Raw genomic sequence first — 20,891 nt, forward strand, 5'->3', positions numbered from 1 at the left:
GGCAACCTTCGGATTACTAGCCCGATTCCCTCACCGCTCAGCCACCTGACTAACTCATAGCAGAGACACCTCTGGAAAAGTTATCTAGTATAATTATAACAAGCACACAGAACTGAGTGATGAACTGCTGGCGGCGGTGGATGGTCCAGGTGCGACCGGAGGATGAACGGCCGGAGGGGCGATGCTCAGTACGACTCCGCGCTGCAAGAGAAGCCGTGTGTTTGTCTCTGGTCCATGTTAAAACTGTCTGCCGTGAAATGGTCAGTGCAGAGGCGGCTGTTGGAGTTTATCCGAAGCTTTCCATGAGCGTGGCTCTTCACAAAATCTATCCACCTATTTTTCCTTTCATTATCAATAGGGAACTTAAATGGCGTTGCAGCGCAGCTGGAGTTCTTGCATCCAGGGAAGATGCAGTTGCGGGTGGTGGGAGACATCCAGAAGCTAGCTAGCTAGCTGATGTAGGCTACAATAACAGTACAGCAGGAGGAGCCATTCAGTGATCTGACGTAGATAGGGCGAAATGACGTAGATAGGGCATTTTTGGCTCCGCCCATTAAAACCTGATCTGAAAACGGAAGAGAAACTGTTCTTCGGTTTAACTCCACATTTCAGTGTGACAAAGTTTTAGCGCTTTGCACATGCTTTCAGGAACTCACACGTATATAATGTACTTAGAAGCAAAACATGGAATTTACTTTACAGGATCTTTAATCAATGCCTGCTTAGGACAAAACGTTACTGTAAATGCATGGGCAGGAGTTAATCTCATGACGGGAATGGACGTTTTAGCCATTTACAATAAATCGTGTCCTTAGTCACGTGTTGGTGATTTCACATACCCTTGCATCATACTTCGGTGCTTCATTTTACTTCATTTTCTGTGTTTTTCATGCCAACAATGTTAATAAAATGATTAAATGCATTCAGTGAAACTCATAATTGTTCTTATTTTCACCGGAAAGAATTTGGCTAGTGGAAATTCTGATCAAAAAAGTTAATTTAGAACCCTGGGTATAAGAGTCATTAATCGTTGTTTTGATTATTTCATATCCTTTATGCTGGTATCTGCAAACAATAAAAAAAAGGCTCGTAGTATCGTTTTGTCCATTTTGGATGTCAGAACCAGATTATGGAGAAATGCTTGGTTTTCGTTGTTTTGTTTTATTTTGGAATACCGGAAATACCATATAACACAAACGGTATTAGCCATTTGTTTGTTTGATTGGCCGTACTATGTATACTGGCACGAGTGAAAAAAGAGAGAGAGGGGGAGAGATGTGCAATGATTGATTTTTTTCAAATCCTCTCAATCCTCTTAAACTTCTTCTACTTTCAAATCCTTCTTCTTCCTCAATCCTCCAGCTACAGCCACCATTTAAACTTTAAAATGTTGAAAAAACCCTGAACTATTTTTTTTTTTTATTCAGCTTTTTGATATACAACTCTCCGTTACAATTCATATTTCAGCTAAACAGTACATGTAAATCAGCATCTGAATTAAAATGTGACGAGAAATGGGCAGTGTAGTTGCTGAAAATGTGCGTATTTTATTGATGAAACAGCTAATTTGTAAATTTGCTCCGACTTCTCGATAACCTAGGTAAATAAACACTCGACGACGACTTACAAAAAACCGTTGCGCCACCTACTCTTCTGGCGGTGAATTGTTTTCAGCACCCACAGCCTACGGAGAACCATAAACGAAGTCTATCCGTCCGTATCCGTGCGTATCCGTGCGCCCGCCCATCCGTAAACGGAGACGCAGAAGCATATTTCGGTCTTAAGAACACTATAATTTCAGCTCTACTTCTACAGTTTAACAGTTCAGCTTTTCCAGCATTGTATTTCAGCTCTTAGCATTGTTAGATGATGCAGTTCAGTTTCCACACTGCCTCTTTTGTGTGACACAAATTGAAATTCATTTCATCTTGCGGGTATTTTCTCATTTCTGTATTTTCAGCAATTGTATTATTTTTTTTTTTATGCTTTCAGCATTCCAACGCATTTTCTGCAGGAAAAGCACTTTCTAGTTATTGTTAGACATTCTCTGGGTCTACTAGCCTATATTGACGACACAGCAGCACGTTCTTTAGTAGAAGACACACACACCAAGCTGGATGCACATGTTGACCGAGTTTGCTGGTTGCTCCTTAGTTAATAAACAATGATCTCGGGGGGAGTCGTCCCAATGATTCTCCCCACAGTTTTTACCACCCGTTGGAGTGCCTGCTGTTCAGCCTTAATGCAGCTGGAGAAACACTAAGAATCCGTACGTTAAAACGCTGCTGATGGCACAGTTGTAAAAGTTTTCCATCAGTGGTTTGGGGATTTTGGCGCTCCTCAGTTTCCTCAGATAGTAGAGGCGTTGTTGGGCCTTTCCCACAGCTAAGGCAGTGTGAGTACCCCAGGACAGGTCTTCAGTCATGGTCACCACCAGGAACTTAAAGTTGGGCACCCTCTCTACCTCCTCTGCGCCAATAGAGTGTCCAATGGTTATTTTGCCCAAATTTGCGGAAATCTACAATAATCTCCTTGGTCTTCTTGATGTTCAAGACCAGGTTATTGCAGTGGCACCATGACGCCAGATGTTGCACCTCATGCCTATAGGCAGTCTCATTGTTGTTGTTAATGAGACCGAGCACTGTGGTGTCGTCAGCAAATTTGACAATGAGATTGGAGGAGGAAGAGGCAAGGCAGTCGTGTGTACAGAGTATAGAGCAGGGGGCTCAGCACGCACCCTTGGGGGGCCCCGGTGTTAATGAAAAGGGTGGAGGTGTACTTGTCCACTCTGACCCTCTGTGTGCGATTTGTTAAAAAGTCAACAATCCAGTTGCACAGTGTGGTGTTTAATCCAAGATAATATAACTTGGCCTGGAGTTTGAATGGCCGGATGGTGTTGAAAGCCGAACAGTAGTCCACAAAGAGGAGCCGTGCATAGATGTGCCAGATTCCACACTGCCACAAATCCAAGGCAGGTCTGGGAGGGCATCAGGGCCATCACAGACTATAAGAAGAAAACTCCACCTCCCTCAGCTGACTGTCCCACCTTAGCTGAGGACCTAAACCTCTTTTTTGCCCGCTTTGACAGGGAAAACACAGACCCTGTCCTGCTCCCCCTACGAACTCCGCCCCGGTCCTGAGCACACATGAGGTTAGATGTGTGTTCCGTTCTGACATAGTTCTGTCAAGGACTTGACATCACCCGATTCCTTCAATCTCCCGATACAGTCGCCATGAACTGACCAGCAGATGTCCCTAATGGAGAAGATGTATCAAACGCTTCGAAAAAGTGAGACTTTTTTGACACAATTGTTTCAAATAGCTCGTTGTTTCGGAAAGCTTTGTTTCCCCCATCACTGAGGATCAGTATATGAAGTGATTCAATCTAGTGCAGAACGAGGATGAGACTTTTTGAAACTTTTTTACTTAATTTAAGATCCGTATATGTTTATTGTCTGCACCTTCCTGCCACAGTAAATTCCGTGTTTGTGTAACATACATGGCGAATAAACCGAATTCTGATTCTGAAACAAGAAACAAGAGGGCAAGAGATTAGGTGTGTTCGACTTCATGCAGAGTCGGCGGCGCCGACAGCCGGCTGCCTTGAATCTGAGAATGCCATTGGCTGCTTCAAGTCAGCCGGTGCTATATGAAATCGAACTCACCCATCCTAATATGGGAGTCAGGTGGCTGAGCGGTGAGGGAATCAGGCTAGTAATCCGAAGGTTGCCAGTTCGATCCCGGTCATGCCAACTGACGTTGTGTCCTTGGGCAAGGCACTTCACCCTACTTGCCTCGGGGGAATGTCCCTGTACTTACTGTAAATCGCTCTGGATAAGAGCGTCTGCTAAATGATTAAATCTAAATCTAAATATCGGTAGACCATAGACATGTATATGTCTATGCCGTAGACGGGTTCTGACTCAACCTTACGGCAACGCGCTCTTTGATGATGTCATCGGCAAAACACAACCACACAACTCTTCTGTCGGCTTGCTATGTAGCCTAGCTATCCTGCTAGTTAGATTGCTAACTGTCTTAAACCAAAAATATTGCTATCCGTAACTTATACGATACATTGTTTTACTAATCTTCCAAATGAATCTTCTAAATGGCTAATCATAAATGACAATGACAAACTAAATTCTAGCTACGTTACGCTGGCGTCCAGCTAACGCGTTGGCTACAGTAGACTATCTTGCTTGCTATATCTGCTACAGTAGTGTCGTATACTAGCTAATATTCTTCGTAAGAAACATCACACGGCACACTTTTACCCAGCTTGTTAGGTACGTTCGCTTGAAAAGTGTCTTTAAGTTTATTGCAAAGCAGGCTTCCGTACCCGGCCAACTAGTATCACAGTGCAGACTTAAAGCTCTCCCGATTGTTTTGGTTCTCACTCATATCATAAAAATCAAGATGGCAGGTATGTAACTTGTTAACATGTTTGCTTCAGTGCGATATAAAACAAATGTAAATCAGTTAATTTAGAAAGTGTTTCGTGTGCTCTAAGTTGAATTAGTAATTAGTGAGCTACACGACGTATTCTTCTCACTGGCCCTTTCTGTACAAAAATCATGAAGGTAAATGCGACTGTGTTACTTGTGTACGATATATGATGTATGCTGTGAATGTAATGTTACTGTAACGCTTTGTGTCCGTCTTCCTTAGCTCTGTTTAGATACTAAGGAATAAGGATACTCATCATTCTCATTTTCAGGTCTTTGGGAACCACCTCTAGAAGATGAGAGTTGAGAGATTGAGGAAATTGAGCTCCACCAATGAACCTCATGTCTCCCAGGAAGAGGCCTCTGGTCCCAGTCAGTGCTAGGCGGAGGGCCAAAGCAGAGGAAGACTTCTTCCCTTTCAATCTGCTGCCCGTGGAGTGTCAGCTCCACGTGTTGTCCTTCCTCAGCGAGGTGGATAAGTGTAACTCGGCGTTAGTGTGCTCCAGCTGGAGTTGCCTGGTACGTTCATCGAAGTTGTGGCGGGTCGCCGACTTCTCCCGCCGCGGGGTGTTCCACCTGGGCCACGAAGGACTGCTGGTGTCCAACCGAGAGTTTGAACGCTGGAAAAACTGGGTGTGTAGGCTACCGTAACATTTCTTTTTACAGTTTACACGCATACTTAAGCAGTATCACACGTTTCATCAGCCATGCTGATATTCAGCAATAACGCACAACTTCGAGTGTGATATTGCTTTTAAACAGCAGTTCCACAAGTGCCATTATTAACAAATTGAAACAGATTATAATTATAACAGATTATGATTTGTTTGTTTATTTCATCGTTTATTTTGCTCCTCTAACTCAAAATAGTTTTGCAACTGGACTGTTGCCAAGCGACACATTTTCCTGGACACTACTAGCGACTAACTTTCGTTAATGTATACCGAGTGATCCATGTTTAGTTAAAAGTTCCAGTGCATATCTAAAGCTCCAGTGTTAATACTAAATACCATGAACGCCTCTTTTTCAATCAAATTACTTGACGGAACTAACTGTTCCATAAAGTAAAAAGGAGACAACATAGGAGAAGGGAGGCACAACGTATTTTACATTAGCAAATTTTTATTCATTTTTCAGGTGCACCACTACACACACCACCTCATTTCCCGTAGAGCCAGCCTGCTCACCCTCAAAGCCAGCTTTGACCTTGGGGACCAGTGCAATAACTGGGGGCAGCTGCTCTGCCACCTGTTGGATAATGTCCACTGCAGAGACCTCAGCCACCTGGACCTGAACTGGACCTTCACGCTGCTTGTTCCTCTGGACCTGCGTGTCCACTCCAGCTCTCACCAGGACAGCATCACCAAGATGGAGCAGGTCTCCAAGTTCCAGGAGCTTCTTGCAAAGCTGACCCACAGCTGCCCTCGTATCTCCAAGCTGCGCCTGCACTTCGACTGGTCCGAGAACTCTGTGCTCCTGCTCTCCCAGTTCCAGCAGCTGCGCGTCCTCGAGCTCAAGTACTTCTGGGTCTTCAGAGGCGTGAGCCCTGGCACCCTGCACACCCTCACCAAGTCCCTGCCCAACCTCAAGTCGCTGACCCTGCACATCTTGGTTCCCTTGAGGAACCTGGGTATCTCCTACACCCTGGAGTCAGACTCCCTGGAGTTCCTGGATGTGTCCCCCAGCCGGGGCCTGGTCTTCTCCCGTCTCCAGCTGCCGGCTCTTCGGGAGCTGAGGGCCAAGAAGATTGTCCGCGGCATCACCCTGGACCGGAGGACTCGGCTGCGCATCCAGAGCCGGTGGCCCTGCCTCCACCAGGTGCTCCGGGAGGGCACCCCACGGCTGCAAGCGCTCAACAACGAGAGGCTGATTCCCACCTGGAGGGATGAAGGCTACAGAGAGCTGTCGTCCATTTTGCATCAGTCCTGCTACTGTCTACAGCACCTGGACAGCTGGCTGTGGTAGAATGAAATTGTCACACCTGGACTTCTCTGGTGGTTTACTTGGCCAAAGTTTACCACTGCTTCTGGTAAACCAAAGGACCTTATTGACAACCTATTAAGCTAGTTGGGGTGTAATAGCTTTTTGTCATCTGTCTAAACTAGCAGAGGTATAGCTGATAACAAACCAGTCAGTTAAAGGGTTGAAACTGTATTACTTAACATGCCAAGTTTTTTGACATGCCGCTAGCCACCCTGCTAGGATGGTTGAGCTGAGAAAGTCAGGAATGCTAGCCTAATCAGGGATCACGCCAGTCTTGGCCTCTTAGAGAACATTCCTTCAACCTTCCTTTGATCAAAGTTGTGGGGGTTGTTAGTCACTCATCAGTCTTTACTTTTAATCAAGACTTTTGTACAGAAATGATTAGACAACTTACTGTGAAGCCTGAGTCCTTCCAAGGGTCCGTTCATTTTCTAGCCAAAATTATTTCACTCACAGGAGTGAAGAGAAGTTGCTCGAGCTGAAATTCTGTTGAGTTGTTGTCCTGAGATGGTGTTTTACAGCTGGTCTCACTTACAACAACCAGGATGAAGGGCTTGATGTCAAATGTTGGTCTTGTTGTTAGACTTGATAGGTGAGACTTTTTAAAGTGGCTTGGCATTATATTTATAGCTAGTGGAAATTATGCTTTAATTACAAGCTTGTTTACTTTCTTAATGTTTTAACATTCCAGTAATATGAATTTTATAATGGAATAAACACAGAAATGCTCTGTGTTGAATGCCATTTGTGTAATACAATATAGTCTAAACGTATACCTGAGGTGTGGAACCGGTAATGTGAGATATTGCCGCAAATCTCATGCTGGTCAATGATTAGCCGGAAATTATGAAATTGTAAATTTCCATTCAAAAACCTCTTCAAGGAGTCTTGGTTGTTGTATCTGAGTCCTGATCAGAATGAAGGAGTTTGATGGACCACATTTGTCTGCTGGGACATCACTGTGCACTGCTGGAAATACTTTCATCAGCCATTTTGTTTCACTCTATGATAGGCAGCCACTGTTAACGCCCACCAACATCAGCATGGGTGTTTTTTTTTGTTTTTTTAATTTAAAAAAATATTTTCTTAAGAAATACATTTTTGGTGTTTACGGATACTCTGTGTGTATGTGTGTACCCCCTGTAAATCTACAATGTTGCAGTGCCCATTTCAATCAGTAGAGGTCACAGCCCTCTGCTTGTCGCCTTCTGGCCTTGATGATTTATTCCAAAGGTTGTTAGACTGCACATACCTGTATAACTTGCCTGTATTTTCAATTGCACTAGTAAAACATAATCTAGACTCATGAATTTCAGGATGTGTGTGATTATTTGTGTCATTGTCATTGATGACAAGTCTCCAAACCACTTTAGGGATACTGTGTGTAGATGATATTGGATTTGCAAATACTGTAAATAGTCTAACCCTGTCTAATGTCTCCTCACCTGACACCTTGGGCTGAAAGTTTGCGTCTTATCCACAGACTTGCACACAAACCCTGTATTACACATTGCTTTCCTGCAGAACCACTTTTCCTAAAAGCTTTGTTTGTTTCATTTGGTTGTTTTCTCGTTTTCTCTCGAGGAAAGGAATGAGCGGTGAGTAATAGTGTGCCAGCCCGCTGTCCTTCCTGAAATACACTCTCCTCCAACACCTGCTCCTCGTTTACTGGAGCTCTGTATTCACTGCTGCTGCCTGGGACACATCACAGACCAGGCTGATACATTCATGTTCTGACCATTAAATCCACAGCTTCCCCAAGGGGATGAATATAATCTTACCATTCATCCATCTACTTGGTAGGCAAGACAAAACATGAGCTCATGAGAATGGCTCAAAGCAGATCTTTTTCTTCTTCGAGCTATAATCACATAGTAGATATTCTATACACAGGTGTGTGAGTGTTCTGTAGTGAGTTAAGGATTCCACTGTAATGTGTGAATCTATAGGTGTGTAAAATTCCAAAGCAGGTGTGAGGTTTAAACAAGGAACTAGGTGAAGGAACATCGTCCTCCCTCTAGGGCTGGGCGATATATCGAATATTAGCAATAATATCGCAATAATTTTGACGGCGATGTAAAATTGGAAAATATCGTGAATATCGAAGATTTCGAATTCAAGCCTACTTTCCCAAAGAACGCGCCGAACTTCCAATATTACACATTATTACATATTACACAACATTTGGACAATATCAACAACAAAAAATATATATATATCGCCCAACCCTACCTCCCTCCCTTACGTGCTTTCTGCCAGCGCTGCAAATTAATGCCTAATCTGTGGGTCATAACTGGTTTGTACATGCCCTGTTTATGGTAGGCCAGATAGGGACGCAGGTGAGCTCAGTTTCAGCTTTAGTGAAGTTTCCAACGGCAGAAGAGCAGAGAGACCACAGAGAAAGAAAGACAGTGACACGCCACAGACAGTGGAGAAGAAGGTTCCAGCTGAGACTTCAAGGGACCAGACATGGGTAAAGGGGTCATTTTGTCCAAGGTCCTGGCCATCATGACGGTGGTGATGACTGTCTCTTCTGTGTCAGGGATGGTTATCATGTTCATAATTTACCAGGAAGCGTACGAACGCGACAGACCCACCCGTCCACCTACGCCCAACGCCACCGACCCGCTGCCCACTGGACTACCACCCAACATGAGGCTGCCGAAAAACCTGGTGCCCCAGAGGTACGACCTCCACCTCCAGCCTCTCCTCTACACTCAGACCACCAACACCACAAACCAGACACTGGCCTTCAAGGGATCCTCCAACATCTCCTTCCTCTGTGTGGAGAGGACCGGCACCATCTTCCTTCACAGCAAGGACCTGTCTCTGACAGAGAACACAATCAGGGTGAATGACGTCGACCGGGGCAAAGTCGTCCCTGTCAGCGGTGTGAGGCAGAACATGAATGATACTAACTTCCTGGAGATCCAGCTGAACGGAGTGCTGACGGTGGGAAGCAACTACACTCTGTTTATAGAGTTTAAGGGAGAGCTAGGGGACAATCTGGCAGGTCTGTACGTGAGTAAATACACAGAGAAAAGCACCACGGACAGAGTGGACGATGAGCGGTAAGCCTTCTCGTCTGTCTTTCTGTATTCTGTTTGTGTATGTATATATGTATGAGCCAACGCTTTGCTTTGTCACACTTGGTTAACGTTGCGGACACATGTTTATGTATGGATATATTTCTGACTTAGTGTCACTGTTTGTGTCAAGAATGTCATGTCGTTGGAAAGCAGAATGCTCACACCATGCAGTTGAGTTCTACTGCAGAAATAATTACTGGATAAGAATCTTTCAAAATACTGTCACTTGCTTTACTGTAGTTATTCAGAATCAGAATCAGAATCAGGTTTATTCGCCATGTATGTTATACAAACACGGAATTTACTGTGGCAGGGAGGTGCAAAACACTAAACATATACAGATCTTAAATTAAGTAAAAGTTCAAAAGTTTAACTATTTCTAAGAACTAAACAATCTAAGAATACAACAATTTAAATATAAAATATATATAAAAATAAGAATAGAATGAGCAGCGTGAATGGTCAACATAGTGCAATCGGATACTGAGATAAAGTGGCTTATGCATACTGAATTGCTATTAGATGGACTTATAATAGTTAAATAAGTGAATGAATGTCAATGGGAGTCCTTGGCCTTGTTAGTTGAGTAGCTGGAACAGGGAGTGACCAGGGTGGGAGGAGTCGGCCACGATCTTCCTCGCACGCCTCAGGGTCCTCGAGGTGTGCAGGTCCTCGAGGGTAGGCAGATTGCAGCCGATCACCTTCTCAGCAGTGCGGATGATACGCTGCAGTCTGCTCTTGTCCTTGGCAGTGGCAGCAGCGTACCAGATGGTGATGGAAGAGGTGAGGATGGACTCAATGATGGCTGTGTAGAAGTGCACCATCATTGTCTTTGGCAGGTTTAATTTCTTCAGCTGCCGTAGGAAGTACATCCTCTGTTGTGCTTTTTTGGTGAGGGAGCTGATGTTCAGTTCCCACTTGAGGTCCTGGGAGAGGATGGTGCTCAGGAAGCGGAAGGACTCCACAGTGTTGACTGGGGAGTCGCACAGGGTGATGGGGTGAGTGGGGCTGTATTCTTCCTGAAGTCCACAACCATCTCCACCGTCTTAAGAGCATTGAGCTCTAAGTTGTTCTGGCTACACCAGGTCACCAGGTTGTCAGCTTCCCACCTATAGTCAGACTCATCCCCGTCAGAGATGAGCCCAATGAGGGTGGTGTCGTCCGCAAACTTCAGAAGTTTGACAGACGGATGACTGGAGGTGCAGCTGTTGGTGTACAGGTAGAAGAGCAGAGGGGAAAGGACGCAGCCCTGAGGAGATCCGGTGCTGATGGACCGGGAGTCAGAGACTTGTGTTCCCAGCTTAACGCACTGCTTCCTGTCAGACAGGAAGTCTGTGATCCATCTGTGGAGTCAGGCACGTTCAGCTGGGAGAGCTTGTCCTGAAGCAGGGCAGGGATGATGGTGTTGAAGGCAGAGCTGAAGTCCACAAACAGGATCCTGGCATAGTATGCTGGGGAGTCCAGGTGCTGTAGGGTGAAGTGGAGGGCCATGTTAACGGCGTCATCCACAGATCTGTTGGCTCTGTAGGCAAACTGCAGTGGGTCCAGGAAGGGGTCTGTGATGGCTTTGAGGTGTGCCACCATGTGGCCACCATATTCTGACACCATGTGATTTCCTGACTACATATTAATTTACCATGTGCATTTTTGTAGTTTGCAGACGGATGTAACAGAGTGTATTTTGAGTTTTCTGCCATATATGTAACATGTTTGTAGGCTGCTAGTCATCAGCCAGTTGCAGCCGACCGATGCCAGGAAAGTGTTTCCTTGTTTTGATGAGCCAGCCATGAAGGCAGAGTTCATGGTGACCATCATCCATCGAGAAGGAACCAAAGCCCTGTCCAATGGGTATTTGAAAGGTATGGTAACACCAGCAGCATTAATACTAACTTAACCCCAAACTTAAACATTTGAAACAGCAGCAGTAAATTAATTTGTTTTCATTTCCTACTCAAGAGTCCAACTCTGTGGTAATAGATGGAGAGCCTTGGGAGATCTCAACCTTCCACCAAACCGAGAGAATGTCCACCTACCTCCTAGCTTTCACCGTGTCCAACTTCGAATATACGTCATCCCCTCATGATCGAGTTGAAATCAAGGCACGTACCACACAAGTTCTCCTTTGTGTGGACTGCATGTGTTTGAATGTAGAATCATTTTCCTCACTCTCGGCTGTTACCTGTACCTCTGTGTGTGTTGTGTCCATGTCTGTGTGTGTTGTGTCTGTGTGTGTGTGTTTGTGTTGTGTGTGTGTTGTATCCGTGTGTGTGTGTTGTAGATTCATGCTCGACCACAAGCCATCAAAGCAGGACACGCAGACTACGCCTCTGGCATCACAAAAAAGATGCTCTCCTTCTATGAGGGGTACTTAGGCAGGATATACGGCTTTAAAAAAATGGGTACGTGTCTCATCGTGGTATCAGTGGTTGTGGGTGAGGTTTTGAGTGAGAGTGGGGTACAGTATACAGTACTGTGGAAAGGTTTTAGGTACACAAGATTTTTTACATGGATATTGTCTCGAATATTTTGTTTGGGCTTCTGGATTTATGTAGCAGTATAAAAGGGCAATGTAAAAAATGAAGTGTGAAGTGTTTGTCTTTGGATTTTATTGTTATTTTAACGTAAAAAAAAATTGTGGCTAAGACTTTTGCAAAGTATTGTGTGTGATGGGTTGGTAGGGTACAGGATGTGATGCATTGGTGGGGTACAGGATGTGATGCGTTGCTGGGATACAGGATGTGATGCGTTAGTTGTGTCCTCCAGACCTGGTGGCAGCGCCAGACTTTGGGGGAGTGGCCATGGAGAACTGGGGTCTGATCATGTTCCGGGAGTCTGCTCTGCTGTACGAGGAAGGCGTGTCCTCCATCACCAATCAGGAGTGGATTGCCACCGTTGTGGCCCATGAGCTAGCTCACCAGGTATTAACACTACATAATTCATAATTCTGAGTTATTCAATCAGCCTGTGTAAACCAGCGATTTAGAGAGAAGTAGGGCAGAGATCTTCGAAAACTTTCAGTTGGAGATTTCCAATACAGGAATGACCTAAAATAAATCCAGAATGTTCTTTCAGTGGTTTGGCAACCTGGTGACGATGAAATGGTGGAATAATCTATGGCTGAACGAAGGCTTTGCTACGTACCTCTCCTACCTGGGAGTGGGTCATCTTCAGCCCGACTGGAACATGGTATGTCACCTTTAACCTGCATTCCTGCCTGTCTGTCCACCTGCCTGCCCGCCTGCCTGTCTGTCTGCCTGGATGTGACTGATGGTCTTCCATGTGTTATTTTCAGGAGAACCTCTTGGTTCTGAATGAGATTCAGACGGCGTTCCAGGTGGACTCTCTGGCCTCGTCACATCCTCTGAGCTGTGAGGAGAATGACGTCCAAACCCCCAGCGACATCACCGAACAGTTTGATGACATTAGCTACAGCAAGGTAGACAAACAGAGAGACAGACAGACGAACAAAGACACACAGAAACAGACAGGCAAACAAAGAGATATTGACACACAGAACATGTAACAGTATGTTTACTCCACAGGGGGCTGCTTTACTCAGGATGTTGGCTGACTACATTTCCGAGGGATCCTTCATCCTGGGCCTGAAGGTACGAAGACATCTGGGGTGTTCAGGGTGGAGTAACAGGGTTTAGTCCTGCATACACCTCCAAGACCCAAATCTGGTGGTCTGGTTTGGTAGATATTTGGGTTCCCATGTGGAAGGTAGTTCCAATTCCATGTGATTTGCATACAGTACTACTGTATACAGCTTTGTGACTGAGTTTACCAACCACGTTCACCTCAGTTTACAGTCAAACGTGTCTCAGAATGCTTTGCAGCATCTGTTGTTCACGATGACACCATGAATGTTTACATCTGAGATCAGTGACTTTTCCAAGTCAATTGTCATAGTTTGTGTAACTTTTCTGGTCTGTTTCAGAAATATCTTGACGCTTTGCAGTACAGTAATGCTGACAACAAGGATCTGTGGAAACATTTACAACAGGTAAACTGTAATGGTCAGTGTGTCTCAATATATACTGCATCTATCACAAACCTTTCTGACTTTCGATTCAAGGAGAGGGAGGTTTGTCAGTACTTAAGGAAACCTGACCCCCACCTCATGTCTCCAGGCAGTGAATGAGGATGGTGGATTTGTCAAGGTGGAAGAATTAATGTACACCTGGACCAATCAGATGGGCTATCCTCTCATCACCATCAACACCACCACTGGAGCTGTCTCCCAGCAACACTTCCTCCTCAACCAGACCTCAACCTATGAGTGAGTGGATCCTGACACATGACCCCATGACCTTAACCCTGACCTCCATGTTAACCCTGACCATCTCTCCTCAGTCTTGTGTGGCATGTTCCCATCAGAGTGAGAAAGAGCGGCGACAATCCAGCCATTGTGCTTCTCAAGAGCAGTGGTCCAGGTGAGTTTGTTTTGCTAGGCGACAGGAGTCCAAGTCATCTTGTGTTGCTATGAGACAGGCGCATATCGGCAGTCTCCCTGTCTCAGACTTTGTGTTTTTTCCAAGTCAGATCTCTATCAGATCACTGCAGTGTTATTACAGTGCTGTTACTGCTAAGAGTGTATTACAATAAGAGTTTTATCTTTGCAATGTTTTTACACTGTTGTATTAACAGTCTAATAACAGACAGTTAATTGTTATTACACTGTTGTTATTAAAGATACAGTTCATATATTGTGTGAGACAGCTGAAAGACTACCGATTAAAGTCAGTCGTGAGTAGTAAAGTTGTGACCTGTGGGTTTTATCTCCCATCCAGAGATGAAAGCAGCCTTCAGGGCTAACCATAACCAGTGGGTTCTGGCCAACCTAAACTGTGTTGGATACTACAGGGTGAACTACAACCCAGAGAACTGGGCCAGACTACTGGACCAGATGGAGACAGACCCCCAGGTAACTGGTACTCCCCTGGTGTAGCCAAGACACTGTTGGTGGGAGGGGGTGAAGGTTAGGGTCAGAAATTAGGTCAGAGAGGGTCAGCATTGGTTTGAGAGTGGTCAGCATTGGGGAAGATTGAGGGCCAGGTTTGGAGTGAGAGAGAGGATAAGGGTTGGGGTGAGAGGGAGGATGAGGGTTGGGGTGAGAGAGAGGATGAGGGTTGGGGTGAGAGGGAGGATGAGGGTTGGGGTGAGAGGGAGGATGAGGGTTGGGGTGAATTGTAAGAGCTAACACACAAACACACACACCAGTTCTGGTCTCTAAGTCTCATCTGAATCGTTGACAGGAAATTCCCATCATCAATCGTGGTCAGCTCATTGACGATGCTTTCAATTTGGCAAGGTAATTTATATTACACTGTAGCTATGTTATTGCGTATTGGTCTGGCATGTGATCCACTTCAAATCAGATTTTATTTGTATAGCCCTTTTCAACAAGCAGTTTCACAGAGTGTTTCACATCCACCTGGGTGTGACTGATGTCCCATGTCTTCCAGGGCAGGCCACGTCAATGTGACCCTGGCACTAAGCACCACCAGGTATCTGAGGAACGACACAGAGTTCGTCCCCTGGGAGGTTGCCATCCGCAACTTCAACTACTTCCTGCTCATGTTCGACCGCTCAGAAGTCTACGGCCCCATGCAGGTGAGTCACCAACCAGGCATGACTAGTACATCACAGAAGTCGTTAACCAGGCATGACTTGTTCATGTCATGAACTGCACATGACTAGTTCATTCAGAAGTCATCAACATGGCATGACTGGTTCATCACCGAATCATCCAACACTAAACGTGCCGAGTTCATCTAAGAGTTGGAGAATAGAAATGAATGGACCGTCACAGTGAACTTCCTGTGAGTCAGTTTCATTTCTGTCATTTCCAGGCGTACTTGCGAAACCAAGTCCAAGGCTTATACCAGCACTTTGAAAACGTCACCCTGGCGTCATCAGTTCCAGATAGTCATAGTGACCAGTGAGCCATCCTCTCACTGTCATCTTCATACATCACACATCATCATCAAAAACAACAACACTGCTATTTGCATGATACTGCTATCTGTGAACTTGGGCGTTTTTCCATGAATGTGTTTTATAACAATACTGTTAACACGTCCCTCCGTTCCCAGGTACAATCAGATCAATGCTGTCGATGTAGCGTGCAAACATGGGCTGCCTGCCTGCCAAACCATGGTACAGGAGCTCTTCAAAATATGGATGCTGAACCACACTAACATGTAAGGCCGCCACCGCCCACACACTGTACATGGTATTCAGCCTGCACTTAGCCCCTGTACATGACAAAATATGTACAAGCAGCATCTGCTGATGCTATCTTTGTGAAAAAAAATGGACACTCAAATTATTCCATACACACACATATTAGGAATTCCATAAACTCAATACACAAACATGTTAGGAAATCACCTACACATAATACACACAGGATACTGCATAAACGTAATACACACACCTATTAGTAAAGCAATTAATGCAGTTGTGTGTGTGTTTGTTATCATCCCACATGGTCAGTATCCATCCCAACCTGCGGTATAGTGTGTACTGCCAGGCCGTGGCACTGGGAGGAGAAGAGGAGTGGGAATTTGCCTGGAGAATGTTCCAGAATGCCACCTCCGCCACAGAGAAGGACAAGCTACGCTACGCCCTGTCTTGCACCAGGAAGATCTGGCTGCTCAACAGGTACACACCCTAAGGCTTGGACTCTAGCTAGATACCGTACATGCACAGCAGTTACTCTCGACCAGGGCCATAGGTTTGTTTTCAAATGTGGGTGGGACATCTTATTTTGACAACTCAGGATGTGGCAGGTTAAAGTGGAGGGGACTAATGTATAGGTGTAATGACACCTACGCCCCTGCTACAGCAGGCCTGAACTCTGACTAGATATTGTACATGTACAGCAGGTTCCCTAGACTGAATATGGGATGTACATTATTGGATTTATGCTTAGGACTTATTTGGGTTGGGTGCATAACTTAGCTTGCTGTTTTATTATGCATCATACTTTTTAGAACTCATTGACAACCAGATATGTATATGTAACTTGATCGGCCCTTTACGAAGACAATTTCCCAGCCATCTTTATTGTTCTCTGGCAGATACCTGGAGTATACCTTGGACCCTGACAAGATCAGGAAAATGAACGCTGTCTCAACCATCAACTATGTTGCCGAGAATGTGGCAGGGCAGGCCCTTGCCTGGGACTTTGTACGAGCACACTGGACTTACCTCAGCCAGGAGTACGTTCTTATAACCGTTCTTTAACCTCCACTGATCGAGACTTCAGTCGAGAACCGATTTAGAACGTTTCTACGTGAAATGCATCATTTACAGCACAAATTTGATGGACAGATTATGATAGTCAAGTTCATCCAATGAAGTTGGTTTCCCCTGCCTAGTTAACCCCGTCATTCCTTTTCACATGAAGGAAGTACAGTAGATTATTCTAGGCGAGCTACGAAAATTTAGGCAGTAAAACAATTTCCAATAAAAAGATAGTGTTGGTTGGTTTACATAACCAAGCCCAGCACTGAGAGCAAAGGTTTGCCTAGGAAATCAAAGCTTATCTGATTCATATTCATTGCTGTTTGTCGTTGCTTAGCAGGTGAAAACAATCTCTGAGATACAAGCGTCAACCAACAAACCTCTGTCTCACCTGCAGGTATGGGGGAGGAATCATGTCGTTCTCCAGCCTAATAGATGGAGTGACACAGAGATTCTCAACAGACTTTGAGCTCCAACAGGTGATCCCAGTCATTGACTCTTGATCCAAACCTACAGTTTATAATTGAATGGAGACATACAATAAACTATCCAGGTGACAGTGACCTCCTGCTGACACCGTTTTGTAAATGCTTACACATCTCCCATCTGCTGACCTGTACAGCTGAAGCAGTTCCAGAGTGCTCATGGTGAGCAGGGGCTGGGGTCAGCCAGCAGAGCCCTGGAGCAGGCCATAGAGAGAACCCAGGCCAACATCCAGTGGGTGAAAAAGAACAAGAGGACCGTTCTGGAGTGGTTCAAGGGTGAACTGAGAAGACCCTGAGAGAAAGTCACTACTTAGATAGCGTCCTATTTATCTATTCATTTCTATAATTATTTATCTGACTAGATGGCAACAATGACTGGACAAAATCACTTATTTAAGGGTATTTAAGTCATACTCATTTATTTTACTTCTGACAAGCATTTTACTGGCTTTGTTTGTAGGTGCTGTACAATTCATAAGAAAAGTGATTTACATTTACAAAATATGACCAAAAGAATTATCTAGGTATTGAAAATAAACATGCTGTGTGTATTATGTCCAAACTTGACATGTACACTGTGTCAGAATATTGCATTTTGTTTGTTTTTGTAATAAAGAAGAGTTTGTCAGATTTCAGCAATACGTGAGACATACTACACTGTGAGGAACACACACACAATAATGAGATAGTTAGGAGAAGGCCCAGAAAATATGATAATCTTGTATAATAACTTTCCCTCCTTTCGTTAATCGTCCTGAAGAAAACAAACACAGCAGCACATTAAGTATAATACTAACTGAAATTATACAAACCCCATTTACTGTGTGGTTTACATGGTTTTATGTTTATAGAATATTTGGGTGTGGTCATGCTCATGTACAGGCCTCTTACCCATTCATCTTCTTCGGCTCCTGCACCTTCTCCTCCTACTGGCCGCTGCTCACTTCCTGATTCTGCCCGATTGGACAGAATCTTATCGGTCCATGACGCTCCCGCTTTTTCATCTCCAGCGAAGTTACACTTGGTGACGGTGCCTCCATCCACTTTGGCAAGGGAGTCTAAAAAGAAAACAGTGTAACAGCTGATTTATATTTCCTTTCAGCAGAATTAGCATTCTTCAGGGATGCCGAACTCACAGATGAATGGTCCGTCTCCACTGGTCTTCAGCCTGACATCCTGGCCCACTTCCAACTCTGTTTTGTCCATATCAGCCTCGGGGTACCAGAAGGCAAATGTGCCAGACGGACGGTGCTTCTCTGTCAACCCCAGCAGATCGTCTTGCTTCAGCAGGCCTGCCAACTGCTCCTCACTTAAACGATCCGTCTCCCCCTTAGCCTCCACTTCTGATTAACAGCAAAACAAATGCACCCAAATCAGTCCATCCTGAGTTTACAGTTTGGAACTTCCACAGGTATTCAAGGATAGCAGTGGTGTACTTACTGAAGGAGGACATCAGATAGCCTGTGTTGACTTTCTTGGTGTCGCTAAAATTTGGCTCCACCTCTGTCCCGCAGGCATCATACCGTCTTTGATGGATGCGACTGGGCTTGATGTACACGACATAGAAACGCACCTGCCAAGATGATAAAATGTTACACGTTACATTTTTATCACAGTCATTACAAAACAAAAAAAGGTTTAATGGTGTATGATGTTCTGCGCTACTGAAGAACAGTGTCGCCACCTTCAGGTTGTTGACATCAGTAATGGAATGTCTTGACACGTCCAGCAACTTTCCCTCCAACAACACTCCTGGGCCTCTGAATGGGACAACAATAAATAAGGTTAACGATTAGTTTGTTTTCGGGCATGTTTTGCTTGGTGTCAGGGATACTGTTAGAAGAGTGAAGTGACAAGGATCAGGATGCGCCGAAAAGATGTACATGCGCAGCTATCGTGTAGCTAGTGATTATGGCAGCACCCATAGGCGCCGATACCATGGATGCTCCGGAGCTCGAGCACCCACGGAAAATACTGAGGACCCACGTGTGCCAGACTGCCAGTAGGCTACATTCATTTAAAATTAAACATTGCAATTAAACGACTTTTTTTAAGGGCGTGCGCCCGTGAGCACCCACGGAGGAAAACATAATTCGGCGCCAATGGCTGCACCCATTGCGAAATTGACTCCTAAACTTTTTTCATATTCTCATGAACAAGTCGTTGACCAGATGCATCAGGTATAAGCAATGATGAAAGTCCTGACCATACGATACAGCTTCTGTCACAGTGTAAAAGTTGCAATCTAAACCGTTAAGTTAGCTAACGACGAAGCTAACTAGCCAACAAACTTCATACACAAAACGTACCGTTGATATTTCGCGGGAGACCATTCACTATTTATCTTTTCATTGTGCACAGGTTTATTTAATAAAGGCGTATTGTGGAGAATTCGGCTCATTGCATTCCGTAGGCGGTAGGCTCTTCCACAAAAACAAATCAGACCGAATTCTCTCTCCACCCACAGTGACTTCCTGCTTCTTTTCCAGAAGTAAAATGACGTGTTTCGAAGCTGGTCTGCAGCAGGGTTAATGCCATTTAATGATGTATGGAAGAATACAAACACTTAGTTTCGCCTTAATTATTCAATTTCATTATTACACTGCAGTAGCATAGCCAGAATTTTATTTTTTGGGGGGTCCCATCTTAAAATGAGGGGGAACAAAAACAACAGGCTTCCTTTTTTATTGTAAGCAATCTGAAATCTGTGAGGGGGACATATAAATGAGGGGGCCTAGCCCCCCCCCCCCTTTTTTAAATTATAAAACATTTTCCAATATGCCTGCAGAAAATTTCCAAACAAAACTGCCATGTAGTTGAGAAACAGCTGTATGACGACACTGTTCGAAGGTAATAAGTAAAATTTGCACCATGTTTAATCTTTTTTAAATCTTATCACAGTTGAATGGCAGTAGCAACATAGTTGTAGCATCTAAATTCATTTTCTACCATCTAATAGATTGTGTTTTTGTGCCCAGTATAGTGGAGGTCAGGGGGGCCGAGGTGTTGCCGGTCTGGTTTTCCGATCACCGCCAGCTCAGGGAGGATGCTTTCCGAGCCAGCTTCATGGACCACTATGAAGTGTGGGCCCTGCTCAAGCCCTACTTTGGCTCTGTGGTAGAGTGGTGGCAAGGTTCACACCCGGACCCTGGCTATGGGATACTGCTCGGCCAGGGCGCGGGAGGGGAGGGCAGAGCTTACTGGCCTCCAGAGGGCACTGCAGCACCTGGTGGCCACGGAGTGGAACTGGCCTACGTGTACCCGATGCCGCTCAAGCTAAGGGCGCCCCTGGCGTGGGACGTTTTATTCCTTTGTGTGGGGGGGTCCGCCGGGATTGAATGCACCAACGGGTGGAAGTGGGGGGGAACTATTCTGCAAATTTGCCTTGCAGAATAAAATAATACTAATACAAAGTCAGTCCAAAGTGAAATTAAGTGTTGTGTTAGGTCAAATAAAGTTAACATTTTACAAGAAACATTTACATGCTAACTGAACTGGTACGTGGTCAATTTAGCATAGGTAAATCTTGTAAAAATGCTCATCTACAAAATGTATATAAAGTACAGTGCATTAGCTCATGGCTTCTCCTACCCCAAAACCTTGGCACAGTCGTCATAGTACTTCACAGAGTT

The 20,891-nt window shown here is 44.8% G+C and overlaps 3 protein-coding genes across 6 annotated transcripts; 2 read left to right on the forward strand and 1 right to left on the reverse strand.

The window, feature by feature from the left end:
- The first annotated feature begins 3,174 nt into the window (after positions 1 to 3,174).
- On the forward strand, positions 3,175 to 7,741 carry si:dkey-12e7.1 (uncharacterized protein LOC557553 homolog). 4 transcript variants are annotated; one of them, XM_062461425.1, is made up of 3 exons: positions 3,175 to 3,289; positions 4,721 to 5,081; positions 5,586 to 7,741. In XM_062461425.1, exons 2-3 carry the CDS (start codon positions 4,782 to 4,784, stop codon positions 6,411 to 6,413), a joined length of 1,128 nt encoding a protein of 375 aa, XP_062317409.1. In that variant the 5' UTR covers positions 3,175 to 3,289; positions 4,721 to 4,781; the 3' UTR covers positions 6,414 to 7,741. The 4 variants fall into 4 exon arrangements, with proteins under 4 accessions (XP_062317409.1, XP_062317407.1, XP_062317408.1 ...); XM_062461423.1 differs by lacking the exon at positions 3,175 to 3,289 and adding an exon at positions 3,760 to 4,426; XM_062461424.1 differs by lacking the exon at positions 3,175 to 3,289 and adding an exon at positions 4,409 to 4,426 and having other exon boundaries at positions 4,672 to 5,081.
- Positions 7,742 to 8,811: 1,070 nt separating this feature from the next.
- On the forward strand, positions 8,812 to 17,655 carry anpeplb (alanyl (membrane) aminopeptidase-like b). Its single transcript, XM_062461395.1, has 20 exons — positions 8,812 to 9,502; positions 11,237 to 11,379; positions 11,477 to 11,619; positions 11,799 to 11,919; positions 12,284 to 12,438; positions 12,593 to 12,706; positions 12,813 to 12,956; positions 13,063 to 13,128; positions 13,461 to 13,526; positions 13,654 to 13,802; positions 13,877 to 13,956; positions 14,314 to 14,447; positions 14,779 to 14,834; positions 14,989 to 15,136; positions 15,376 to 15,464; positions 15,619 to 15,726; positions 16,022 to 16,189; positions 16,609 to 16,749; positions 17,172 to 17,253; positions 17,397 to 17,655. Exons 1-20 carry the CDS (start codon positions 8,901 to 8,903, stop codon positions 17,553 to 17,555), a joined length of 2,868 nt encoding a protein of 955 aa, XP_062317379.1. The 5' UTR covers positions 8,812 to 8,900; the 3' UTR covers positions 17,556 to 17,655.
- Positions 17,656 to 17,874: 219 nt separating this feature from the next.
- On the reverse strand, positions 17,875 to 19,781 carry arpin (actin related protein 2/3 complex inhibitor). Its single transcript, XM_062461435.1, has 6 exons — positions 19,569 to 19,781; positions 18,944 to 19,019; positions 18,700 to 18,832; positions 18,396 to 18,602; positions 18,151 to 18,317; positions 17,875 to 18,013 (listed from the first exon to the last, which is right to left on the reverse strand). Exons 1-6 carry the CDS (start codon positions 19,658 to 19,660, stop codon positions 18,005 to 18,007), a joined length of 684 nt encoding a protein of 227 aa, XP_062317419.1. The 5' UTR covers positions 19,661 to 19,781; the 3' UTR covers positions 17,875 to 18,004.
- Positions 19,782 to 20,891: the final 1,110 nt, after the last annotated feature.

The sequence above is a fragment of the Osmerus eperlanus genome, chromosome 5 (assembly GCF_963692335.1).
Source record: "Osmerus eperlanus chromosome 5, fOsmEpe2.1, whole genome shotgun sequence".
In the NCBI taxonomy this organism is placed as follows: Eukaryota; Metazoa; Chordata; class Actinopteri; order Osmeriformes; family Osmeridae; genus Osmerus; species Osmerus eperlanus.